Source organism: Dendropsophus ebraccatus, chromosome 10 (assembly GCF_027789765.1).
Source record: "Dendropsophus ebraccatus isolate aDenEbr1 chromosome 10, aDenEbr1.pat, whole genome shotgun sequence".
NCBI lineage: Eukaryota > Metazoa > Chordata > Amphibia > Anura > Hylidae > Dendropsophus > Dendropsophus ebraccatus.
In genome coordinates, this window is record NC_091463.1 from 98,267,652 (window position 1) to 98,294,798 (window position 27,147).

At 47.6% G+C, this 27,147-nt stretch overlaps 1 protein-coding gene across 3 annotated transcripts in view; it reads right to left on the reverse strand.

Moving 5' to 3' along the window:
- ZDHHC9 (zinc finger DHHC-type palmitoyltransferase 9) overlaps positions 1-27,147 on the reverse strand; it is a 50,149-nt gene that overhangs the window by 13,532 nt on the left and 9,470 nt on the right. Inside the window, exons 2-3 of one of the 3 annotated variants that reach the window (XM_069985665.1) lie at positions 24,853-25,007; positions 1,079-1,374 (exon numbers count right to left, since the gene is read on the reverse strand). In XM_069985665.1, coding sequence (XP_069841766.1) covers positions 1,079-1,245 — 167 coding nt within the window. In that variant the 5' untranslated portion in view covers positions 1,246-1,374; positions 24,853-25,007. Of the gene's footprint in view, positions 1-1,078; positions 1,375-21,369; positions 21,526-24,852; positions 25,453-27,147 lie in introns of those variants that run through there. The other 2 variants (XM_069985663.1, XM_069985662.1) reach the window with 2 other exon arrangements.

Here is a 27,147-nt window from a genome sequence, read left to right on the forward strand (position 1 = left end):
CATCAGATACTCAGGACACAAGAAGCAACAAAAAGGAAGGAAGTTTTAAGAACCAAAATCCTGGGAAGTTTCTAAAAAAAAAAAGGTTCCCAGACTAAATATTGGGAGGAATCTGTAAATAGTGATAACATAGGAATGCAGCTCCGCCTGGATAATGCTGCTCCGCAGTAGCTGTAAAATCATCTTTCATCGCCTAAATCCCTGATCCTACCAGCCAGACGACATAACTACTGGGTGCAGGCGCCATTCCTGTGTGACAGCTCCATATAGGAGACGTCACTGTCATCATCATCATCCATCTCCCCTCCGCATAAGGAATCCACATCTCACACTTATGATTGGGCCCTGTTCAAACCTCAGCCTGTAGACACTGCAGTATATACAGATGTAATCTCCCAGTATACACTGGGTGCTGGGGCCCCAGGTGTTGGACCCTTAGTTTCGGTTCACTGTGTTTTTGCAATCCGTTTTATGCAAAAAAAAAAAAAGGGATTTGTGTGTATTTGTCTGAATCAGTGTTTTCATTTACTTCCATTATAAAAAGACAAATTAAAAAAACAAAACAAAACAAAAAAAAAACACATCAAAGAGTGTTTTTTTTTTTTTTTAAGTATACACAAAACCAAGGTTGACAATGTTTTTTGTGTACACTAAGGCTGGGTTCACACTGCATTTTTTGCATCCGTTTTACTTTTGTGTCTGTTAAAAAAACTGATCCGTTGGAAGTCAATGGAAAAATGGATGCACACAAATGCATGTTTTTTTTTTTTTTTTTTTTTGCAAAAACGCAGTGTGAACCCAGCCTTCAACAAAAAAAAAAAAAAAAAAAAAAACAGATGCGTTATGATCTGTTTTGGTGGTGAATCTTTTTATAATGGAAGTCAATGGAAAAACTGATAGTAAATGGATGGTAAATAGAAATCTGCTAGTCAATTTTTTGAAGGATTACAAGAAGCCCCTGATGAATGGAGGGTTATTAGGGCCTGTGCGGCAGCTTTGGCTCCTAAGGGGTGGAGCTCTTCCTCTTCTTAGATTATAGTTCACAGAGTTGCACAAAATCAATCAAAGTGACACTCACTCGAAAGCAAAGAAGAGAGAACACGTCCCCAGGATGAGTATGAGGGTCAGGTAGAAGATGCCCTTCTGTCTCGCCATCATGACCCGTCCATCACAGCAGAAGGTATTCTTCCCTGGAAGCTTCTCCCACTTACGGGTCACCTTCTTCCTCACCATCATCACAGACATGGTGCCACCAGTGATGGGGGGTAATGCCTTCAGTATTAGGCTCCAGTAAATCCTTTCAGCTCTGCTATCCCAGGTTCTTCCACATTGGCCGAGCTAAGCGGAGCAACATAGCAGACTCAAGACAGCTTCCTGCAAAGAGAAAGAGGGAAAAGTGTAAGGAAAACATCATCAACCAAACATCACCAAGAGATAACATGGAGGGCAGAAATAACACTGCTACTGGTTATAGTAGTTATATTCCTGTATATAGGGGGCAGTATTATAGTAGTTATACAGTCCAGTAGATAAACTGAGTTAGCACCAAAGTGCATATGTGGCTGGGACGACTATCCGGGCTAGGACGATAGAGGTAGAGGATATAGAGGCATAAGGAAAGGTAGCTCGGTGGTGCATATAGCTAGTGAAGACAACTCCAATACGATCCAAAAGTAAGAAAGAGCTTAGCACTCACCGTTTGCTGCCAACATAGTCCACTTTATTCAGGTAAGCATGAATACAGGGGAGGGAGGTGGAAGCAGGAGCGTCAAGGCCTTGACGCTCCTGCTTCCACCTCCCTCCCCTGTATTCATGCTTACCTGAATAAAGTGGACTATGTTGGCAGCAAACGGTGAGTGCTAAGCTCTTTCTTACTTTTGGATCGTATTATAGTAGTTATATTCCTGTATATAGGGAGCAGTATTATAGTAGTTATATCCCTGTATATAGGGGGCAGTATTATAGTAGTTATATCACTGTATATAGGGGCAGTATTATAGTAGTTATATTCCTGTATATAGGGGGAAGTATTATAGTAGTTATGGTTCGGCACTAGTATCAGCCATAGGTGTGAGGTGCAGCGCTCTTTTTCTTCCCTGAACCGTATTTTGCTTCTCTCTTTTCTCCGTGTTTTGCACTCCTCCTGGTGAGACCCACATGACCGCAATTAGCAGGAGACACCTGAGTGCACATGGTTTTAATCCCTCCTGTATTTTCCCATTCTGTCTGCAGCAGCTATGGTGAGCGCAATACCTCATCCAGACTTGTGCTGTTTGTGGGCGACCTTCTCCGCCGGCGGTGCTGGACGGTTTCTAGTGTGGTGTTTTTGGGTCTGGTCCTGTGGCATGGGGGTCGCAGGGCCGTCCCATGGCCCCCGTTCCCCGACTGTGCGTGCCTGCGGGGTTGGTGGCCACTGACTGGCACGGTGTGGTCTTAGTGTAGGGACACATGTGTATCAGATACCGGCACAAGGTACATGGGGCAGTGTGGCTTGATCAATTCATAAACAAAATTCTGATGTGTTTTTTATTTAGCCTAGCGGCACTAGTATCAGCCATAGGTGTGAGGTGCAGCGCTCTTTTTCTTCCCTGAACCGTATTATAGTAGTATATATATTCCTGTGTATAGGGAGCAGTATTATAGTAGTTATATTCCTGTATATAGGAGCAGTATTATAGTAGTTATATACCTGTATATAGGAGCAGTATTATAGTAGTTATATACCTGTATATAGGGAGCACTATTATAGTAGTTATATTCCTGTATATAGGAGCAGTATTATAGTAGTTATATTCCTGTATATAGGCGCAGTATTATAGTAGTTATATCCCTGTATATAGGAGCAGTATTATAGTAGTTATATTCCTGTATATAGGAGCATTATTATAGTAGTTATATTCCTGTATATGGGAGCAGTATTATAGTAGTTATATCCCTGTATATAGGCGCAGTATTATAGTAGTTATATCCCTGTATATAGGAGCAGTATTATAGTAGTTATATCCCTGTATATAGGCGCAGTATTATAGTAGTTATATCCCTGTATATAGGCGCAGTATTATAGTAGTTATATCCCTGTATATAGGAGCAGTATTATAGTAGTTATATTCCTGTATATAGGAGCAGTATTATAGCAGTTATGCGGTTCAGGGAAGAAACAGAGTGCTGCACCTCACACCTATGGCTGATACTAGTGCCGCTTGGCTAAATAAAAAACACATCAGAATTTTGTGTATGAATTGATCAAGCCATACTGCCCCATGTACCTCGTGCCGGTATCTGATACACATGGGTCCCTACACTAAGTCCACACCGTGCCAGTCAGTGGCCACCAACCCCGCAGGCGTGCACAGCCAGGGAACGGGGGCCATGGGACGGCCCTGCGACCCCCATGCCACAGGACCAGACCCAAAAACACCACACCAGAACCCGGCCAGCACCGCCGGCGGAGAAGGTCGCCCCCAAGCAGCACAAGTCTGGATAAGGTATTGCGCTCACCATAGCTGCAGCAAACAGAATGGGAAAAAACAGGAGGGATTAAAACCATGTGCACTCAGGTGTCTCCTGCTAATTGCGGTCATGTGGGTCTCACCAGGAGGAGTGCAATACACGGAGAAAAGAGAGAAACAAAATGCGGTTCAGGGAAGAAACAGAGTGCTGCACCTCACACCTATGGCTGATACTAGTGCCGCTTGGCTAAATAAAAAACACATCAGAATTTTGTGTATGAATTGATCAAGCCATACTGCCCCATGTACCTCGTGCCGGTATCTGATACACATGGGTCCCTACACTAAGTCCACACCGTGCCAGTCAGTGGCCACCAACCCCGCAGGCGTGCACAGCCAGGGAACGGGGGCCATGGGACGGCCCTGCGACCCCCATGCCACAGGACCAGACCCAAAAACACCACACCAGAACCCGGCCAGCACCGCCGGCGGAGAAGGTCGCCCCCAAGCAGCACAAGTCTGGATAAGGTATTGCGCTCACCATAGCTGCAGCAAACAGAATGGGAAAAAACAGGAGGGATTAAAACCATGTGCACTCAGGTGTCTCCTGCTAATTGCGGTCATGTGGGTCTCACCAGGAGGAGTGCAAAACACGGAGAAAAGAGAGAAACAAAATGCGGTTCAGGGAAGAAACAGAGTGCTGCACCTCACACCTATGGCTGATACTAGTGCCGCTTGGCTAAATAAAAAACACATCAGAATTTTGTGTATGAATTGATCAAGCCATACTGCCCCATGTACCTCCTGTTTTTTCCCATTCTGTTTGCTGCAGCTATGGTGAGCGCAATACCTTATCCAGACTTGTGCTGCTTGGGGGCGACCTTCTCCGCCGGCGGTGCTGGCCGGGTTCTGGTGTGGTGTTTTTGGGTCTGGTCCTGTGGCATGGGGGTCGCAGGGCCGTCCCATGGCCCCCGTTCCCTGGCTGTGCACGCCTGCGGGGTTGGTGGCCACTGACTGGCACGGTGTGGACTTAGTGTAGGGACCCATGTGTATCAGATACCGGCACGAGGTACATGGGGCAGTATGGCTTGATCAATTCATACACAAAATTCTGATGTGTTTTTTATTTAGCCAAGCGGCACTAGTATCAGCCATAGGTGTGAGGTGCAGCACTCTGTTTCTTCCCTGAACCGCATTATAGCAGTTATATTGTTGTACACAGGGTGTAGTATTACTATAAGAGGACATTAACCTAATGTGACATATGAGAATGATTATCTATGTAGAATCACATTCTTCCAGCCTCATCTCTATATAAACATTACTATAAATAAGTCGCTGTAATAATCACAGTAACAATGATACATCCAGTGATTTGTCCGGATATAGATGCAACATTGTTAATATAAATCCTCCCAAACCCCCAGTTTTTGTCCCTGTTTCTATAGCAGCATCAGGGTCACATATCAGACGGTCGTCTCGGCCGCACATTGGGCAAAATCACATCAGGACGGTTATTTTTACTTCTTCTGTAACCTGCCAATCTACAGAAGGAGCAGAGAAAATAGGTCACCCGGCACATGTGGAGCCGGCAAGGCAGGGATCTCGGCCGCCCACTGCTGCTCCTTTCATGAAGCGGCTTCTAGAGGTTATTATTGCTGCCGGATGATCCCGGCGCTCACCTCAAAAGGTTGTTCTACACCACATCTGAGGATGTTCTGGGGCCTCTGGCTTGTTAAGAACATAAAGGGATGGGTGCAGTTAGTAATAGGAAGATTATAAACAAAACTGGAGAACTCGCTCCTGTACGGTATATGTGGGTGTCAGGCTGGGGTCAAAACCAAAATAACACTGAGAAATTTTTTTATTAAAGTTTTCAATAGTGTACAGATGTCCAAACACAAATTCATACAAAACCAGGCGCAAACCATCCGATAATAAGAATTCCAGAGACGCATTAGGCATTTGCAGTTATAGAAAGCCACTGAAAAAAAGAGCAGTTGCCCATACATAAAGAGGTTATCCAGGTAAAACAATATTCTAAACAATCCCCCTTCACAATACCACCCCAAGTTTAATATACATGTATAACCTATCTTGCATCCTTTCACAGTTTTTTTTCTCATTCTTATCTGCTCTGGATGTCTAAAATCCTCTACTCTGGTTCCACTCTGACCACACTCAGCTCCCTTTTCCCCCTCCCTTTGTAACTGAAGTAAAGCACACGTCATGTCAGTATGTGTGGATTTACTTTGCACTATACAAAATTAATCGTCCCCTTCTGGTTACAGGAAAATCCCTGAAAAATAAAGTGTAAATAAAGCAGAAACATTTATATATTAACAGAGTGGAACAAAGGTTTAAAAGGTCAAATGGGAAGAAAGGATTGATAGCGGGTCAAAGGGCGCCCCCTCCTATTACATAATCTTAGCAGTAAGGATCTCAGAGCTGCATTAACCCTTTGTCTGCTATTAAGGAAACAAGGAAATCGTCATCCACCCCAATTCTAAGAAATTTTAGGAACGGGGTAAGGAGTAAAAGATTCCAGAAAATCTCATCAGGATTACTCCCCCAAAACTGCGGCTGAATTCAGAACCCATTTCCTCGCAGCAGACGCCCAACACTTTATTACACTAACAGGCGGATTTTCGTAATAGATATCGCCTTCATGCAACTTTGTGTGAAAAATTGATTTTTGTGCAAACAACCAACAAGGAATCCATATTGGAATAATTGACTATAAGCAGATGATGGTGAGAGGAGAACATACTCCATGTGGACCCTCGGACACCAGGGAACAGGGGGGATTAAGCGGATCCACAGAGAATAAAGGTTTTGGTTTTTGTTTTCAAATTCAAAATGAGAAAATTTGCAAGAAAAGCCGCTAGTCTCCAAATGGCAACTATAAAATCTACATTCATAGCCACATTCAGTGTGGTAACAAGCACCTTCATGAAACTTTAAAAGAGTAATCCAACTTTTTTCTGACACCAAAAACGTTATACAGATTAAAAAATTTGCAGTACTTATCAGCTGCTGTATGTCCTGCAGGAACTTGTGTATTCTCTCCAGTATGACACAGTGCTCTCTGCTGCCACCTCTGTCCAGGTCAGGAACTGTCAAGAACAGGAGACGTTATCTAGGGGGATTTGCTGCTGTTCTGGACAGTTGATAAAGACACCGGACCGGTCTCAAAGCACGTTGTGTCGTTGCCATAATTCTTTTAATAAATTTTATATCACTATTACCCCTTGGACCTGCACCTGTTTTACCTGCTTTGGAGTGGAGGAGGATATTGACTGGACAGGTCCTGACATGGACAGAGGTAGCAGCAGAGAGCCCTGCGTCAGACTGGAGAGAATACACCACTTCCTGCAGGGCATACAGCAGCTGATAAGTACTTGGGCTTTATAATAACTCCTGCAAGTTGGGATTTAAATTAAAAAAATAAATTGCTCTTGACTGTGCATCCTCCCTGGGCCCTATTTGACCGCCCATCCCCACCGGACCCTATGTGACCTGCCTGTCCCCACCGGGCCCTTTGTGAGCGTCACCTATGGCAGCTGATCCCCAGCATCCAGCACAGGCAGGGTACGGCACATCATCCCCGGCCATTGTCATGCACAAGCTCCTCCTGGCATCGAGCAATCTGCGACAATCATCTCTCCCGGGGCGGAGGACAAGTCAGTAATGAGCTGTGTGTGCGGCGTTTATTCCCCGTACATTTCCGCCAGATTCATTAGTGAGGTTAATAAAATATCCAGCGGCTCCGCAGAGGCTCCAGACACCGGGATACGGTATATTCATTACAGAGGGAAATATAAGTCATCACCGGGAGGAGCAGCTGTGTCCTCACCGCATCCGCCTGCCGAGTCACACTAACCCGCACTGATGAAATCCATCTCAGGCTACAGCACTGACAACCCACCATGCTTTACACTGCAGCTCACCTCTGTTAGGATGCTTAGTGGGACCATCACCTCTCTGTAATAGACGACTGATGGAAAGCAATGCATGCTGGGGATCGTAGTAACTGCTTGATCAGGAAGTAGTGACAAGACAAATGGCTTATTGGTGGTTTTTACAAGGACAGACAGATAAGCAACACTACATGCCTCTTCAGCATTTTTACCCAAACTCGGAGCACCCCTTTAAGGTCATATCAATATAATCAATCTCAGGAGGTCCAAATCTCACTGACCCCAATCATCGGTTATGTCAGCCTGAGCTTATACTCACATACTTTGTGCGGATGAAGAACACCTTCAATAGACTTCTTTACTTAGGTTTCTTCTTTATTTGTCTCAAGAGATCAGCCCCTTCTCCTACTCACTGTCCTGTGTCTGGCTGCAGCAGGAGCCTCCCCCCTCCTCACTGTCCTGTGTCTGGCTGCAGCAGGAGCCTCCCCCCCTCCTCCCTCCCTGTCCTGTGTCTGGCTGCAGCAGGAGCCTCCCCCTCACTGTCCTGTGTCTGGCTGCAGCAGGAGCCTCAACCCTCCTCACTGTCCTGTGTCTGGCTGCAGCAGGAGCCTCAACCCCTCCTCACTGTCCTGTGTCTGGCTGCAGCAGGAGCCTCCCCCCCTCCTCACTGTCCTGTGCCTGGCTGCAGCAGAAGCCTCCCCCTTCCTCCTCACTGTCCTGTGTCTGGCTGCAGCAGGAGCCTCAACCTTCCCTCACTGTCCTGTGTCTGGCTGCAGCAGGAGCCTCCTCCCTCCCTCACTGTCCTGTGTCTGGCTGCAGCAGGAGCCTCCTCCCTCCCTCCCTCACTGTCCTGTGTCTGGCTGCAGCAGGAGCCTCCCCCCTCCTCACTGTCCTGTGTCTGGCTGCAGCAGGAGCCTCCTCCCTCCCTCCCTCACTGTCCTGTGTCTGGCTGCAGCAGGAGCCTCCCCCCCCATCTTACTGTCCTGTCTCTGGCTGCAGCAGGAGCCTCCCCCTCCTCCCCACTGTCCTGTGTCTGGCTGCAGCAGGAGCCTCCCCCTCACTGTCCTGTGTCTGGCTGCAGCAGGAGCCTCCCCCTCACTGTCCTGTGTCTGGCTGCAGCAGGAGCCTCCCCCCCATCACACTGTCCTGTGTCTGGCTGCAGCAGGAGCCTCCCCCCCATCACACTGTCCTGTGTCTGGCTGCAGCAGGAGCCTCCCCCCCATCACACTGTCCTGTGTCTGGCTGCAGCAGGAGCCTCCCCCCCCATCACACTATCCTGTGTCTGGCTGCAGCAGGAGCCTCCCCCTTCCTCCTTACTGTCCCGTGTCTGGCTGCAGCAGGAACCTCCTCCCTCCCTGTCCTGTGTCTGGCTGCAGCAGGAGCCTCCCCCTTCCTCCTTACTGTCCCGTGTCTGGCTGCAGCAGGAGCCTCCTCCCTCCCTCACTGTCCTGTGTCTGGCTGCAGCAGGAGCCTCCTCCCTCCCTCCCTCACTGTCCTGTGTCTGGCTGCAGCAGGAGCCTCCCCCCTCCTCACTGTCCTGTGTCTGGCTGCAGCAGGAGCCTCCCCCCCATCACACTGTCCTGTGTCTGGCTGCAGCAGGAGCCTCCCCCCCATCACACTGTCCTGTGTCTGGCTGCAGCAGGAGCCTCCCCCCCATCACACTGTCCTGTGTCTGGCTGCAGCAGGAGCCTCCCCCCCCACCTCATTGTCCTGTGTCTGGCTGCAGCAGGAGCCTCCCCCCTCCTCACTATACTGTGTCTGGCTGCAGCAGGAGCCTCCCCCTTCTGGCTAGTCAGCAGTAGGACAATAAGTTTAAGCCACACCCCTTTTGCCAAGCCCCTCCTCTTCAGCGACCTGATGAATGTTTGGATACGAATGAACAGCGCTTATTTGCGGCTTTAAGCGGCTGTGCATTGCATCGTGTAACCCTTGTGTTCCAGCCCTTTGTTTCGGCTATTTCTTTTAGGTGCATGCAGAAAACCCTACAGCCTGACACGATGGCGGGTGGTGATGTATTGTGCGTCTCCACATCTGGCGTTCCTTAAGGTCCCTATACACCTTAGACTTTAAGGGAATGTGCACACTACAGAATCCCGACAGAACACCCGTCGCGGATTCCGCAGCTCGCACCTACTTGCGGACTCTATGGCGGCCATGCGCCATCCAAAGAATGAATAGGTTAATTTTTTGGACGGAGAGCGGAATCCGCCCAACTATAGAATGAAGTCTATGGCATGGGCGGGAACGTGCTCAGCCCCCAGAGTCCGCGAATGGTTGTTAGCTGCCTAATTCGCGATGGGTGTTTTGTAGGGATTCCGTAGCATGCACATTCCCTAAACGATCGAACCCACATGGCATGGCAGATTCTGACGTCAATCTAAGGTGTATGGGGATGTCCGGAACAACCACCGACAGATGACTGGCATAATGGAAGTCACTACCTGAACCCTTAGTTTTACTTCTATTAAAAAGTCAAGTTTTCCAGTACCTATCAGCTATTGTATGTCCTGCAGGAAGTAAAGTATTCTTTCCAGCCTGACACAGTGCTCTCTGCTGCCACCTCTGTCCATAGCAGCAGTAAATCCCCATAGAAAACCTCTCCTGCTCTGGACAGTTCCTGACATAGACAGAGGTGGCAGCAGAGAGCAACATGTCAGACTGGAAAGAATACACCACTTCCTGCAGGACATACAGCAGCTGATAAGTACTGGAAGACTGGAGAGTTTTTCATAGAAACAATTGACAAATCTCTGGCACTAGATGATTCAAAATATTTTTTTTTTTCATGAACAACTCCTTTAAAGCCTTCTCTTGGCAGCAGGACAGCCGGTTTCCAGTAGGTAGGCCAGTGAACTCCTGGATGTTAGTTCTATCTTTAGGACATACAGAGATTTCAGAGATGTGATGAGCGATAAGACATTGCGGGCCAACCAGTCGAGCCGGCTGCCATACTGTATATGTACGACCTGGGCGCCGCCCCACCTTTTATCATAATGGAATGTTCTGTGTCACCAAAACATCATTAAGAAGTGATAAGAAGAGAAATTAAACACGCAGCGTGTGAATAGTATAATAAATCACACATGGATAGCCTGCAGCCACAGCGCCCTCTGTGGTCACATGATGTCCCAGCAGTACTGAGAGCAGAGTTCTGGAAAACCCTTTAAATTACATAAACTATTTATTCTCTCTATTCTATAGCGGAGCAGGTACAGAAACAAGATAGAAGGAATTGTGAGTGCAGCTCTGGAGGTGATGGGAATGCAAGGTCTGCCAAAGACAGCTGTCAGACATGACAATAGAGGAAGTGGCCAGTGGCCACGAGCGGCTGCTGGTCACCTGACACAACAGAGGAATACATTGAAGGATATCTCACAAGAGCTGCATTCATAATTCTGCTCTTTGCCATGTTCCATAACCATACATTTCTCTGCTGCCCCCTAGCTGATCAGTGTCTATACAGAGCACAGTCTGTATAACTTTCAACTGGCGTGAGAAAGTTATACAGATCTGTAATTTGCTTCTATTTAAAAATCTCCAGTCTTCTAGTACTTATCAGTTGCTGTATGTCCTGCAGGAAGTGATGTATTTTCTCCAGTCTGACACAGTGCTCTCTGCTGCCACCTCTGTCCATGTCAGGAACTGTCCAGAGCAGCAGCAAATCCCCATAGAAAACCTCTCCTGCTCTGCACAGTTCCTGACATGGACAGAGGTGGCAGCAGAGAGCACTGTGTCAGACTGGAGAGAATACACCACTTCCTGCAGGGCATACAGCAGCTGATAAGTACTGGAAGACTGGAGATTTTTTAATAGAAGTAAATTATAAATGTCTGGCATCTCTGTGAACTACCCCTTTAATAATTTGCTATAATTCCACATTGTTCCTTCATTTGCTCAGATGAAGGAAACGATCTTAGTAATTACCAACTATTCTGTGTTATATGGTGAACGATTTCAGATTAACGATAAACAATCACGTTTGTCATTAAAAATCACTTTGTCTAATAGGACCCTTATATGACCCCACTCAGCTATAGGTGACATTGCTGCTGTCTGTCAGTGTGTGTATGAGTATATAGATATATATTAGTCACATAGTTAAATAATTAAATAAAGGTAAATTACAAATTTGATTTCTAACATTTTTTTTTCTCTGGAGTGCCCCTTTAAACAAGAGGGGGTCACAGGGCTGAGCAACTGCGCGTTTTGTATGCAGTTCTGAATGTATAAAGCAGGGATGGGGAACCTCGGCCCTCCAGATGTTGCAAAACTACAACTCCCATCATGCATGATATCCAAAGCTTTAGCTGGAGAGTGGAGGTTCCCTGCCCCTGGTATGAGGCATAGTGCAGGCGTGCAATAACACCGCACAGTATCTGCATTACTCAGCATTTCTAGAATCTTATCTGAGAATATTGTAAAGAGCCAATAAGAGCAACCGGCAATTTAGTGAAGAAGCGCGGTATTACAGAGTGCGGTATTACAGAGCTGTGTATTATAGAACACAGTATTATAGAACACGGTATTATAGAGTGCAGTATTACAGAACACGGTATTATATAGCATGGTATTACAGAGCACGGTATTATAGAGTGCGGTACTACAGAGCGGTGTATTACAGAGCGCGGTACAGCACTACACAGCCCGCCGCCACCTCTTTATCATCTGCACCCTCGGGTTACACCTTCAAAGCGGAGAATCATTACACCACGGCCTGTGATTGCTCGGTGGAGTCTATTCACATAGTCCGCTCAATATCAGGATTCTTATAGGATTTACTCAATTATTCCTCCAAGTGAGAGGATTTATATACAAATACTGCAGGATAAGCCTGGACTATAACATGGCGGAAGAGCCAGAGCTGGGAAGTCACCTGCATCCTACTGTATATACAATCTAAGGAACAGAGCCACATCACTGTGTACACGAGACATTACAGAGACCTATACCCCAGAGCTGCACTCACTATTCTGCTGGTGGAGTCACTGTGTACATATATTACTGATCCTGAGTTACATCCTGTATTATACTCCAAAGCTGCACTCACTATTCTGCTGGTGGGGTCACTGTGTACATACATTATATTACTGATCCTGTACTGATCCTAAGTTACCTCCAGTATTATACTTCAGAGCTGCACTCAGGATTCTTCTGGCAATACATAATAGTCATTGACAGCTCAGGGTTTTCAGGGCATGCTGGGAGTTGTAGTTGTGAAACAGCTGTTTGACCACAGACCACATTGTTGCATCAACTGATGCAAAGTTATCCCTGTCCTCTGGTCCCATTGATCTGATAGCTTTGCATGTGATCCTCTGCCTCCCCTCACTGACTGGTCGCTGGGACCCAATATCCCTGTGCTGCGGCCCCCTCGCTGACTGATCGCTGGGACCCCCATAGCCCTGTGCTGCGGCCCCCTCACTGACTGATCGCTGGGACCCCCATAGCCCTGTGCTGCGGCCCCCTCACTGACTGATCGCTGGGACCCCCTGTGCTCTGCCTCCCCTCACTGACTGATCGCTGGGACCTCCATAGCCCTGTGCTGCGGCCCCCTTGCTGACTGATCGCTGGGACCCCCATAGCCCTGTTCTGTGGCCCCTGGGTGGTCGGGCAGGGTAATTCCTTGCAGGTTTCTCCATTGGCGTCCTATCACGGCTGGGTACACACTGTGCCTGCAGCTTATTGACACACACGATGCAGCGAGCTGCGGCCGGCCCTGACTAAATATTTATCTACTCCATGGAAATTCTACGCAGGATCTGGACTCGGGTTTCATGGCGAGTAATGGATTCGTAAATGGAAAAACATAGCCAGCCGCCATCATCCATTACACGGACAGGAGGGAAATGAGAGGCCATTTACCAGTATACAGATATACAGAGAGAACACGAGAGCCGCCCGATAACAAGGAGAAGTCACCGCCATCTGTGTAAGGCCGGGACGTCTCCAGCGAGAACTGTCCATGGTGCAGTCCTATGCAAATACAAGGAAAAGCTCTAGCACCCCTCATTTACCATGTGCTGCAATATCCTCGCTTACTGTCACTGGTCAACTGGCGACAAAAAGTTATACAGATATGTAATTTACTTCTGTTTAAAAATCTCCAGTCTTCTAGTACTTATCAGTTGCTGTATGTCCTGCAGGAAGTGATGTATTTTCTCCAGTCTGACACAGTGCTCTCTGCTGCCACCTCTGTCCATGTCAGGAACTGTCCAGAGCAGCAGCAAATCCCCATAGAAAACCTCTCCTGCTCTGCACAGTTCCTGACATGGACAGAGGTGGCAGCCGAGAGCACTGTGTCAGACTGGAGAGAATACACCACTTCCTGTAGGACATACAGCAGCTGATAAGTACTAGAAGACTGGAGATTTTTTTTTTTTTAAATAGAAGTAAATTAGAAATCTATATAACTCTCTGGCACCATTTCATTTCAATGATTTCCCCCCCCAAGACGGAGTGGATTTATACAGGCGTCATCTCAGATCTCGGCCCAGGCCACAGGATGGCTGGAGAGGCCTCGGGGTCAGTAATGTGGGGCAGCGAGTATGGCAATCTCCCTGCTCTTGCCCTCGGCTCGGTGCCCACACACTTCCTGATACAACGCAGCACAACATAGGAGCTCAGCACAATAAGAACCGTTTCCTCTCATTGGGTGAACAGGTCGGATGTGTCCCCGGGAGGCAATGACAGTGTCCTCCATGTTGTCTTATGTAACGTGGTTGCGGGAGCCTCGGGTTCTCCTCCCTTCCTCCACTGTATTATACGAGGACACAGAAGGAGATATGCAAAAGTCGGACAATAAAAGTACGTGGAGCAAATAGGGAGGAGACACAGTGGCAAAAAGATGACACGAGGACGACAACCGCGCAAAGAAGATACACGGCAGAAGTCTACGCCGGCTACTATGTGACTAATATATATCTATATACTCATACATACACTGACAGAGAGCAGCAATGTCACCTATAGCTGAGGGGGGTCATATAAGGGTCCTATTAGACAAAGCGATTTTTAATGACAAACAAGATTGTTTATCGTTAATCTGAAATCGTTCACCATATAACACAGAATAGTTGGTAATAAGATCGATTTAAGATTGGTAAAATAAGTTGGTGCCAAGATTGTTTCCTTCATCTGATCCCAGCAAATGAAGAAAGAATGTGGAATTATAGCAAACGATTAAAGGGGTAGTTCACAGAGATGCCAGAGATTTATAATTTACTTCTATTAAAAAATCTCCAGTCTTCCAGTACTTCAGCTGCTGCATGTCCTGCAGAAAGTGGTGTATTCTCTCCAGTCTGACACAGTGCTCTCTGCTGCCTCCTCTGTCCATGTCAGGAACTGTCCAGAGCAGCAGAGGTGTTCTATGGGGGATTTGCTGCTGCTCTGGACAGTTCCTGACATGGACAGAGGTGGCAGCAGAGAGCACTGTGTCAGACTGGAGAGAATACACCACTTTCTGCAGGACATACAGCAGATTTTTTTTAATTGAAGTAAATTACAAATCTATATAACTTCCTGACACCAGATTATTTGAAAGAAAAAACATTTTTAGTGAACACCCCCTTTAATGGTGATTTTGTTGTCAGCGTCAAATAATCGATGAGCACTTTTTCGCTGGTCGTTCAAGTCGTTGCCTGCACTTACACAAAATCATTATCGGTTAAATTCTAACGATATAACGATAATTCGCGTAATAATCCTCCCAGGTATTTTTCAAAACTTTTATCCACTGTTCCAGCAGAAAAGAGGAGAAGATCTGCAGCACGAGGGCTCGCACACAGCGGACTGGGACCTGCGGCGCGGGGGGCTCGCACACAGCGGACTGGGACCTGCGGCGCGGGGGGCTCGCACACAGCGGACTGGGACCTGCGGCGCGGGGGGCTCGCACACAGCGGACTGGGACCTGCGGCGCGGGGGGCTCGCACACAGCGGACTGGGACCTGCGGCGCGGGGGGGCTCGCACACAGCGGACTGGGACCTGCGGCAAGGGGGCTCGCACACAGCGGACTGGGACCTGCGGCAAGGGGGGTCTCGCACACAGCGGACTGGGACCTGCGGCAAGGGGGGGCTCGCACACAGCAGATTGGGATCTGCCGGCAGGACTGGCGGATTGTTGTGGATCTAGACATGTAAGCCCCATTGTCATTCTCACCTTTTCCATGCAGAATCCACAGCCATACATTGTCCGCCACTTAGTTCTGCAGCAGCCATGACAATCCATCCAGAAATCATCTCTTACATATAAACAGGGCCCATGCATGTAAGGGGAATCTATGGGAGATGTGATGCAGATTTCAGCTCTGAAGGCGCTACTAGGACTGCAAACAGACCCTACACTGTGTACACAGACACTCCTGCTGGACTCTCATAGGATTCCATGGTCCATGAGGACATGGCCTGGGATCCAGGACCAGGATGTACGTTTTACTAATGCCATCATATTGGTTACTTCTCACAGCTGACTGCTACAATTACATTGTATTACAGCCTCTTATCTGCATTCTGTATCCGGTCACTTCTTATCAGACTTGTCTGGAATGAGTTTAGGTTAGATGTAAAATGTTCTAGAGCTGCGCCCAGATCCTACACGGGAGGTCACCTCATACTCCACATACAGATCTTATAGATTCCATATGAAGGACTCCTGTATTGTAACATGACAAGGCCCGCACCCTTACAGGGATTGTTCACCATTTTTTTTTTCTTTCAAATCAACTGGTGCCAGAGATTTGTAAATGACTTATATTTTTTTTTAAAAAAAATCTCCAGTGCTCTCTGCTGCCACCTCTGTCCATGTCAGGAACTGTCCAGAGCAGTAGCAAATCCCCATAGAAAACACTCTCCGGAAGAAAATGTACTCGGCACTACTGCTTAAGCTTAGCCCGCTGTTTGTAACTCACACTAGACACTTTAAATGCATCCTATATGGGGGTGCTCTGATCATGTAAAGTCCAAATCTGATACGGTACAAAGAGTAAAGGAATCGGCACTCACTATTACTACAATAAAGAAGATTTTACATCCTGGGTGAGTGCCGATTCCTTTACTCTTTGTACCGTATCCCCATAGAAAACCTCTCCTGCTCTACAGACTGGAAAGAATACACCACTTCCTGCAGGACATACAGCAGCTGATAAGTACTGGAAGACTGGAGATTTTTTAATAGAAGTAAATTACAAATCTGTGGCACCACTTTATTTGAAAGATTTTTTTGTGAACTATCACTTTAAGAATGGCTCTAAGTGACCCTGCATCCTGGGGGGCTGTAACTATGGTGGTTTAGGGGGACATTTATTAAGTCTGACGCTTTTTACGTCGGACTTAAAATGTCCCCACATGTCCGGCGCAACGGAAATTTATGTAGAGACGGACTTTATATATCCCCCTTAGTGTCTATACGCTGGGCACTCGCCCTGTGGACCCCACAAGCCACAGTTAGCCCCTTCTCTACTACATCCAGTGCTCCAGGGCTTGGATACACTCAACCGTACAGACCCCTCATCCTATGAGGTCAGGCAGGATGTGGACGTTGATGTCGACAGACGCTGGGCTGGATACCCTGGTGGCAGTAAGCTTCTCTCCGCAGCCGCCGCCTGTACAGTGACAGGACGTATAAGGCGACACATTGTAGCCGGCAGTAACACATGAGAACTTGCCATGCGTGAAGCAGGAGACAGAAGCTTCCCAGGTGGCAGCACATTACACATTACCGCTACAAAGGAGGCATCCCCCCAGATTAATGATCAGAGAGCGGAGGACGAGGCGCAGAGTGGATCCAGGAGGCCGCAGCATCCCCAGCCCGTCACATCTCACTGATCTACTGTTATATGTTACCTGCAACTGCATACACTGACCTCCTGATTTCTATAGACAAGACTGACACAGGCAAAGCAGAAGAAAAGCAGTGATTGGGGGAAGAATAGTGAGTACAGCTCTGGAGTGTAATACAGGATGTAGTTCAGGTAGATCAATACTACAGAAAGTGACTCAACTTTTTCTGGTGATTATATATAAACTATAATATGCCGCTGAAAGGTCAAAATAGAATTAATGAGGACATTTGGCACAATGTGTTGATGTGGGGCTTCTCCGGTGTGTGTGACCGGCTTACGGCCATACATGACCCAATTAGATCATCTGATCTGACAAATGGCTTAGAACTGGGCCGTGTAGGGGGGGGGGGGGGGGGGGGGGGCAATGAGCTGCTGACACCAAATAAAACAACATCATCCCCTGATCGGACATGTTCCTTATAAAGAAGAATCCCTTCTCACCACTCATAGCCTGCTATGGGGTCGGCACAGATCTCACCGCCCATGGCCGGCACCTCCCGGATATCTAAACCCTAAACCCACGGTCTGCGGCAGCCGCTTCTACAATGTATCAGTGAGAACAGCGATTATTGGGAGGATAGGCACAGAGATTTCAGGGACAGTAATCTGGGGTGTCCTCTCAGGATACAGCAATTCACAATAGTCTCCATAGCTGTATAAAGAGGGATCTGCTCCAGTCCTTTATCCAGGTGGTTACACACAGGCCCTGGTGTCTGGGGGCTAATACCCCAACGGCTAAATAGGAAAGAATCAATGTCACACAGTAGGGTGGGGGCCTGCTGAAGTCTTTGAACTCGCACTAGGCCCGAAAATTCTGTCTTGCACCTGGGACGTCTGACCAAGGGCCCACCCAGGCACGTCTGACCAAGGGCCCACCCAGGCACGTCTGACCAAGGGCCCACCCAGGCACCCTGGACGTCTGACCAAGGGCCCACCCTGGCACACCGGCACGTCTAACCAAGGGCCCACCCTGGCACACCGGCACATCTAACCAAGGGCCCACCCTGGCACACCGACACGTCTAACCAAGGGCCCACCCTGGCACATCTAACCAAGGGCCCATCCTGGCACCCAGGATATCTAACCAGGGCCCACCCTGGCATCTAGGGTGATCCCAAACACATTATAGATTTTTCTGCCTTCACTAATATAGGTATAAGTGGAGCCGCTCCACCCTGGCACCCGGGACAGCTACCAGAGGCCCACCCTGGCACCCGGGACAGCTATGGTGATCCCAAACACATTAAAGATGTCTCTGCCATCTCTGCAATAGATATAAGCGGAGCCGCTCTGCTTTGACAGCCGCTCCATTCACAATAAGCAGAAACTGTCACTTACTACTTGGTAATAAATCTGACACTCTAAACAGACAGGAGACAATAGTGCTGATTCTCAGAGATGGCGGCACGTGTATTATAACCTCCCCCTATATAACAGACATATCAGGTTATAGAACAAAGCGGAGAATGAACCAACCCGGGCCGCGCTGCCATGTGATTTATAGAGCTCTCCATCCAATCTCTATGACAGCCCATTCATTTACATAGGAGGAAGAGGGGATGGCAATGTGCTAGGAATTCAATGCACAATGCACTGTAACAACTACTGGGAGCAGGGTGGTATGTGTGCCCCCCCCCCCCCCCGGTGCAGGGTGTTATGTGTGCCGCGCCCCCCCCCCCCGGGTCCAGGGTGGTATGTGTGCCCCCCCCCCTCGGTGCAGGGTGGTATGTGTGCCCCCCGATGCAGGGTGGTATGTGTGCCCCCCCGATGCAGGGTGGTATGTATGCCCCCCCCCCCCCCAGTGCAGGGTGGTATGTATGCCCCCCCCCCCAGTGCAGGGTGGTATGTGTGCCCCCCCCCCCAGTGCAGGGTGGTATGTGTGCCCCCCCCCCAGTGCAGGGTGGTATGTGTGCCCCCCCCAGTGCAGGGTGGTATGTGTGCCCCCCCCCAGTGCAGGGTTGTATGTGTGCCCCCCCCAGTGCAGGGTGGTACGTGTGCCCCTGCTGCATGCCCTTCAGGGCGGCTGTCGCTTTATCAGCATGTAACGCTGGTATTAGCTGCACGCTGCTCTTTGTGTATATACAGCTGGATACACATCACACCTAACAACTAGAGGTGACAGCAACAACATTTAACACAACAAGGCCACACATGCTGCTGCATGGAGGAGAGTGACATCCACATGCAGGGGTGTGTATATAGCTATAACACACACACATATACATGTGTGTGTGTATATATATATATATATATATATATATATATATATATATATATATATATATATATATATATATATATATATATATATATATATACACACACACACACACACACACCTTTCCTTCCTGCCCCCTCTCTATACGTTAAGTGTCACCTCCCTCTCTATAACAAAGATGAGCAGTCACAATATGACATCCATTTTCTCTTCCACCATCCATCACATGTCCAGAGACCACCACTCCCTGTTCTGCTGTGCTATGGATGGAGGAGACCCTATAGCCGAGGTGCAGAGAGGAGAGGCCCGGACCGGCAGCGCACAGGACCAGCAGCACACAGACACCGCTACATCCTGACGTCTGGAGAGATGATGATGATAGTGTGCTATAGGGGGTGGGGGAGCGGAGAGGAGATGTCCCACCCCGTCCCTTTGTCACACTGCACAATATCCAGAGACACAGCATGGCTCCCGCACGCTGGAATCTGGTGTCTGATCTGTTAACCCCTTCACTACAAGGACAGTATATGATCCATTACCCACTGCTCCAATAACAGGGAATGCTGGAACACTGTATGACACCTCCCCATAGGCAGAGCACGCTGTATACTGCTGATCATCTGCCCTTATATACACCACCCATATAGACAGAGCATAGCCCTGAGCTGTATACTGCTGATTATACAGTATGCCCCCTCTATATAGACAGAGCATAGCCCCATGCTGTACAATGCTGACCATCAGGCCTTGTATATAACACCCCCCTCTACACACAGAGCATAGCCCCAATGCTGTATACTGCTAAACATATGCCCCCCCCCCATAAACATAGACCATAGCCCCACGCTATATATTGCTGACGATCAGGCCTTGTATATACCCCCCCCCCCTCCATACATATAGACCATAGCTCCAATGCTGATAATCAGGCCTTGTATATTCCCCCTATATAGACAAGAGCATAGCCCTACGCTGTATACAGCTACTCTACTACTTTAATCCTTGTATACATTCCTCTCATAAAGACAGCTGTATATTGCTGATCATCACCTCCTATAGATAGGGCATTAACCACAGGCTGTATACTGCTGATCATCAGCCCTTGTATAGGAACTCCCCATAGACAGAGCATAGCCCCATGTCCTGCTATATACTGCTGATCATCAGCCCTTGTATAGGAACTCCCCATAGACAGAGCGTAGCCCCATGTCCTGCTATATACTGCTGATCATCAGCCCTTGGATATGACCCCCACATTAGACATCCCCCCCCTCATGCTATATACTGCTGACCTATCCCCCCTCGAAGCTGTATACTGCTGATCCATCCCCGCCCCCAAGGTATATACTACCCCCCCCTCATGCTATATACCAGTGATCTCCTCCTCTATGGTATATACCCCCCTCATGCTATATACCACTGATCCCCCTCCCCTATGGTATATACTCCCCCTCCATGCTATATACCAGTGACCCCCCCTCCTATGGTATATACTCCCCTCCATGCTATATACCAGTGACCCCCCCTCTCCTATGGTATATACTCCCCCTCCATGCTATATAACAGTGACCCCCCCTTTGGTATATACTCCCCCTCCATGCTATATACCACTGATCCCCCCTCTATGGTATATACTCCCCCTTCATGCTGTATACTCCTGATCCTCCCCCTCCTCTATGGTATATACTCCCCCCCCTCATGCTGGCTTTATACTCCTGATCCTCTCCCATGGTATATACTTCCCCCTTCCATGCTGTATACTCCTGATCCTCTCCCATGGTATATACTCCCCCCTTCCATGCTATATACTCCTGATCCCCCCCTCCATGCTATATACCGCTGACCCAGCCCCTGTAACCTTTGCTCAGGATCGGCAGCTCCCCGGGCCTCACCCCCTGATACAATGTATCCCTCAGCCCTGATACAATGTATCGCATCCTCCTCACCTGCAGCCCCGGCTCGCTGTACAGATGCTCGGCATCCAGGAGAGATGTGTCTGCCGGCTCCAGCACTGGGGGCCCCCGCCCACGGTCCCCCCAGGGCCACTAGTCTCTGAGCGGGGACATCCTGCCCACAGTCCTGCCCTCGGCTCCGGGCAATCTCGGCTTCTTTAATTTCGCCCTCTCAGACGTCACGGATTAGAGAATGGCGCTGCGTCTATTGGTCCATGCTAATCGCCAAGCCCGCCCCTTAACCGGATCCTGCAGTCTGATTGGCTGAGTTTTGTGCCAGTCGCCCAGCCCTATTAAGCCACTGGGTCCTAAAACCGAAGGTGTTCGATGGTTCCTTCCAGTCAAAGTCTAGTAGAGAAATGATAAGCAGAATGTTCTGTGTGTGATGGGGGAGGGGCGTGGCCTGGACCAAAGAGGGGCGGGGCCTGGGCCCAAGAGCTGACAATCTGAGGTCTACTGTATTATCATGTAGAAGATTCAGGTTATAGGATACATTATATCTTATAGGAATGTATAATATTTAGTGTATAGGATGCATTGTGTTATTTGTATAATATTTAGTGTATAGGATGCATTGTGTTATTTGTATAATATTTAGTGTATAGGATGCATTGTGTTATTTGTATAATATTTAGGTTATGTCATGTATTGTGTTATGGCTATTATAGCACTAGACATGGCTGCCCATCCTCTGCTCATATGTTCCTATTACTGTTTTATAGGGGGACTCTGGTTTTATATATGGGATGTAACCAAGGCCGGATTAAGGTTGGCGGAGGCCCCGGGCGACAATTTTGTTGGGGGCCTAGAGACAGGAGTGGGGAGGGGTGAGTGTCAGGGTGTGTTCTCACATTGTTATTGTGTTAATAACGCAATGTGAGAATCTGCTCTTATCCACTACAGCTAGCATATTCAGTTATGAATCACGGGCAGAATCAGGACTTGGAAGTCGGGGGCACTAATCGTCCCACTCGACCCCTACCAGCCCCATGGTCCCCACTGGTTGGGCTCCGCTGGGGGTTGCTGTAGATCACTACAGATCCACCAGCCTGAACTCGGAACCCTGCTTCTGGGTTCAGGCTGGTGGGGACCCCCAAGTGGGGGAGGCCCTGAGGCACATGCCCCAGGTGCCCTCCCTTTAACCTGGCCCTGGATGTAACTATACAGCAGGGATCCCCAGCCTGTGGATCTCCAGCTTTTGCAGAACTACAACTCCCAGCTTACAATGGCTTTTAGAGCATGCTGGGAGTTGTAGCTTTGAAACAGTTGGAGAGTCACTGGTTGGGGATAACTGCTGTACAGGTTGAGGTGACACCTGCAGAGGGGTACAGCCGGTACTGGACTTGGCAATCCCCACTATGACTATCAGATCCCCCACAGAAGAACAGAGGCTGCTAAGGAAGATCCAGCTCCACCTGAGACCATCCGGGTCTATGACTCAAGGGAAAAGTCTAGCACAGAGGAGCTGGGTCCACCATACAAGATGGGTTATGCTGCGTTTACACAGAACAATTATTGTTCGAATTTTCACAATAAGGATTGCATTTGAGCGATAATTGGCTAAACACAGCGAACGATCAAGCGATGAGCGAGAAATGATATTTTGATTTTTCAACATGTTCTCAAATCGTCGTTGGTCGTCCGCTAAAAATTCGCAGATCGCTTTGTGTAAACAGTCTTTCACCCTATGTGTGAGATGGGCTTAAGCGATTTTAAAAACGATAGCAATAACGATTTTTTGAACAATTTATTCATCTAAACGCTGATTGTTATAAAAAATCAAAATCAAAATCGTTAAATGATCAGTTGGGCAAATTATCGCTTTCTGTAAACGGACCATAAGATCATCAAAGCCATCAGCTATGGAAGAACCAGGTCTGCCACAGAATAGCCGGGTCCACCATAGATTCATAAGATACACCATAGAAGAACAAGATCCAGTAAGAACCAGGTCTGCCACAGAATAGCCGGGTCCACCATAGATTAATAAGATCCATTATAGAAGAACAAGATCCAGTAAGAACCAGGTCTGCCACTGAATAGCCGGGTCCACCATAGATTAATAGGATCCATTATAGAAGAAAAAGATCCAGTAAGAACCAGTTCTGCCACAGAATAGCGAATAGCCGGGTCCACCATAGATTAATAAGATCCAGTAAGAACCAGTTCTGCCACAAAGTCTACCAGAGAGGAGCCAAGTCCACCATAAATGAACCTAATACACTATAGAGGAGAAAAGTCCATTATGGAAGAAGTAGGTCTAGCACAGGAGCACTACATCTACCATAGTCTAAGGACATCCACCATAGCAGGCACGCTTACTACATGATTGCATTCACAAAAATATTTCACTTCAGTTAAACCTTATGGTCCTTTTACACGGAATAATTTATCGTTCGAATTTGCACGATAACGATTGAATTCGAACGTTAATCGTACGTGTAAACGCAGCGAACGATCAAGCAACGAGCGAGAAATCGTTCATTTTGATCTTTCAACATGTTCTCAAATCGTCGCTGATCGTTCGCAAAAAATTCGCAGATCGTTCCATGTAAACAGTCTTTCAACGATTTCACCTATGTGTGAGATGGGCTTAAGCGACAGCAAAACAATTTGTCCGTACGATGTATCGTTCCGTCTAAACGCTGATCGTTATAAGAAAACATTGTTCATTCAAAATCGTTAATCGTGTGAATTATCGCTCCGTGTAAAACCACCATTAGTTGAGATGGGAATATCCCTTTAAAGGGGTACTCCAGTGATTTTTTTTCTTTCAAATCAACTGGTGTCAGAAATATACAAATTTGTATATTACTTCTATTTAAAAATCTCCAGTCTTTCAGTACTCAGTAGGCTTAGCTGACGTGTGTAATGTGTGTGGGAGTACTTAAAGAGGTACTCCAGAAAAAAATTGTATTCAAATCAACTGGTGTCAGAAAGTTATATAGATTTGTAAATGACTTCTGTTTAAAATCATCAGTCTTCCAGTACTTATCAGCTGCTGTATGTCCTGCAGGAAGTGGTGTATTCTTTCCAGTCTGACACAGTGCTCTCTGCTGCCACCTCTCTCCATGTCAGCAACTGTCCAGAGCAGGAGAGGTTTTCTATGGGGATTTGCTACTGCTCTGGACAGTTCCTGACATGGACAGAGGTGGCAGCAGAGAGCACTGTGTCAGACTGGAGAGAATACACCAATTCCTGCAGGACATACAGCAGCTGATAAGTACTGGAAGACTGGAAATTAATAAATAGAAGTAAATTACAAATCTACATAACTTTCTGACACCAGTTGATTTGAAAGAAAAAGATTTTCACCGGGGTAGCCCTTTAAGGTTCCCTAACCTCACAGTAAAATGCCTTGAACACACAGGACGTCTCCTGATTTCTATCCTTCCTTGGAGACAATTTTGCAATTGTAGTGAAACTCTCTTAACCTGGCAGATAATAGTCCAGATATTCTGCTAATCCGATACTTGCCGGCAGTGGGAGCAGCAGGATATGATGCCTGGTCTGGTCTATGCCTGGTAGCTGGGGCGTCTGGTAGGAATCTCAGATGCTTTCCCTCCACTATCCGCCAATCCATCACCTTCCTTTGCAATGAATTTCACTGCTGTCATTTTCAAACTATTCAACTGTAATTTAAATGAAAGGTAATTATAGAATCATTAACATAAATTAATGAACCTGCCATAAAGCTGTTATAGGCGACACTACAGTCAGTGTGAATGGCCGTCATCATAGAGGATGGAGGAGGGTCCGGTCTTTCATCATAGAGAGGAGGATGGAGGAGTGTCCGGTCCGCTCTGTCATCATAGAGAGGAGGATGGAGGAGTGTCCGGTCCGCTCTGTCATCATAGAGAGGAGGATCTAGGAGTGTCCGGTCCGCTCTGTGACATGTCAGGCCTCTGTACATTGGATTCCACCAGAAACCAGTCTGACACCTTCTTCACTTGTTTGTACATTGTCAGGTCTCTATTTCTGGCACAGTTAATAGTTTAGATACTTCTAGGCTGTAAACACTGAATGTAGGTATGAAGCAGCCTTCAGCCTCCCACAATCTGGTATATTATACCTATGCTGCAAAGAACAGGAGACACCATCAGTTCAATGAAGAGGAAAACAAAGAAAGTGGTGGCGCCACCTGGTGGACGATACATCATGAAAAACAGGAGAGGAGAATAATGGCCCAAAATATTTTACTAACATTGTAAGATAGTTATATTAGGAGATGGGACGGCTCTATTACAGTGCACAACATACTGACCCCTAGTGGCTATTGTAGCATGTAAAACAGTAGACAGTAGCCATTTACGACGAGAGGTTTTCTGTGAGGCTGCTGCTCTGGACAGTTCCTGACATGGACAGAGGTGGCAGCAGAGAGCACTGTGTCAGACTGGAAATAATACACCACTTCCTGCAGGACACACAGCAGCTGATAAGTCCTGGAAGACTGGAAATTTTAAACAGAAGTCATTTACAAATATATCTTTCTGACACCAGTTGATTTGAATACAATTTTTTTTCTGGAGTACCTCTTTAAGTACTCCCACACACATTACACATGTCAGCTAAGCCTACCATTTTCTAATGTGTATGGGGGCCCCCCAACTCTCCCCAGCAGATGATGACATGGAAAAGAAAGATCAGATATGTTGACTTTCAGCTGTTGATCCCTTTCTTTTCTAGGAGGTAACCTACTGCCAGATGAGTCTGGAGAAAGACCGAAGAGTCTAGATGGAAACAGAGGAGTCTGGGGGAAGGAGTTAGAGGAGTCTGGGGGGAGGAGATAGAGGAGTCTGGGGGGAGGAGATAGAGGAGTCTGGGGGGAGGAGTTAGAGGAGTCTGGGGGGAGGAGATAGAGGAGTCTGGGGGGAGGAGATAGAGGAGTCTGGGGGGAGGAGATAGAGGAGTCTGGGGGGAGGAGATAGAGAAGTCTGGAATAAGAAAGATGAGTCTGGGACAAACGGGTCTAGAGGAAGACAGAGGAGTCTGGGGGGGGATGACAGAGGAGTCTGGGGGGGACAGAGGAGTTCTTTCCTCTGTCTTCCCATTAAAATCCCTGTAATCCGTTTCCTTCCTCTGTCTCCTTGGATCCCGCTAACATCTCATCCTCAGTTATCAGCGGAGAAAAGGCCACTTTGTGGATTCCATTAATAGAAACTCTTTGGCGCAGTTGACTCTCGTCCTGATCCTGGTGACTCACTATAAAGGGTCGGGTGGCTATCAGATGATGGTGCGGTCATTACGGGACGCGGTTACATTATCAGGGGGTCACAGCGCACGTGAGGTTATCGTATTCCGTCAGTCATTACACATTCCTGGAGAAATCACTTATAGGGAGAAGTAACATGAGCACTGGGTATTACTGTGACTGCGCTACCGAAACCGCGAGTAATGAATGTTCATTATCTGCCGAATCAGAGAAGAATAAGCCAACAAGCCGTCCTCTGTGTGAGAGACTCCAATATTACATGGAACAGATTAGTGGTTAAAAGGGTTGTCCATCAAGGTTTTTTTATTTTTAATCAACTGGTCCAAGAAAGTGCCAGAGATTTGTAATTTATTTCCATTAAAAAATCTCCAGTCTTCTAGTACTTATCAGCTGCTGTATGTCCTGCAGGAAGTGGTGTATTCTCTCCAGTATGACACAGTGCTCTCTGCTTCCACCTCTGTCAATGTCAGGAACTGTCCAGAGCAGCAGCAAATCCCCTTAGAAAACCTCTCCTGCTCTGGACAGTTCCTGACATGGACAGAGGTGGCAGCACAAAGCAC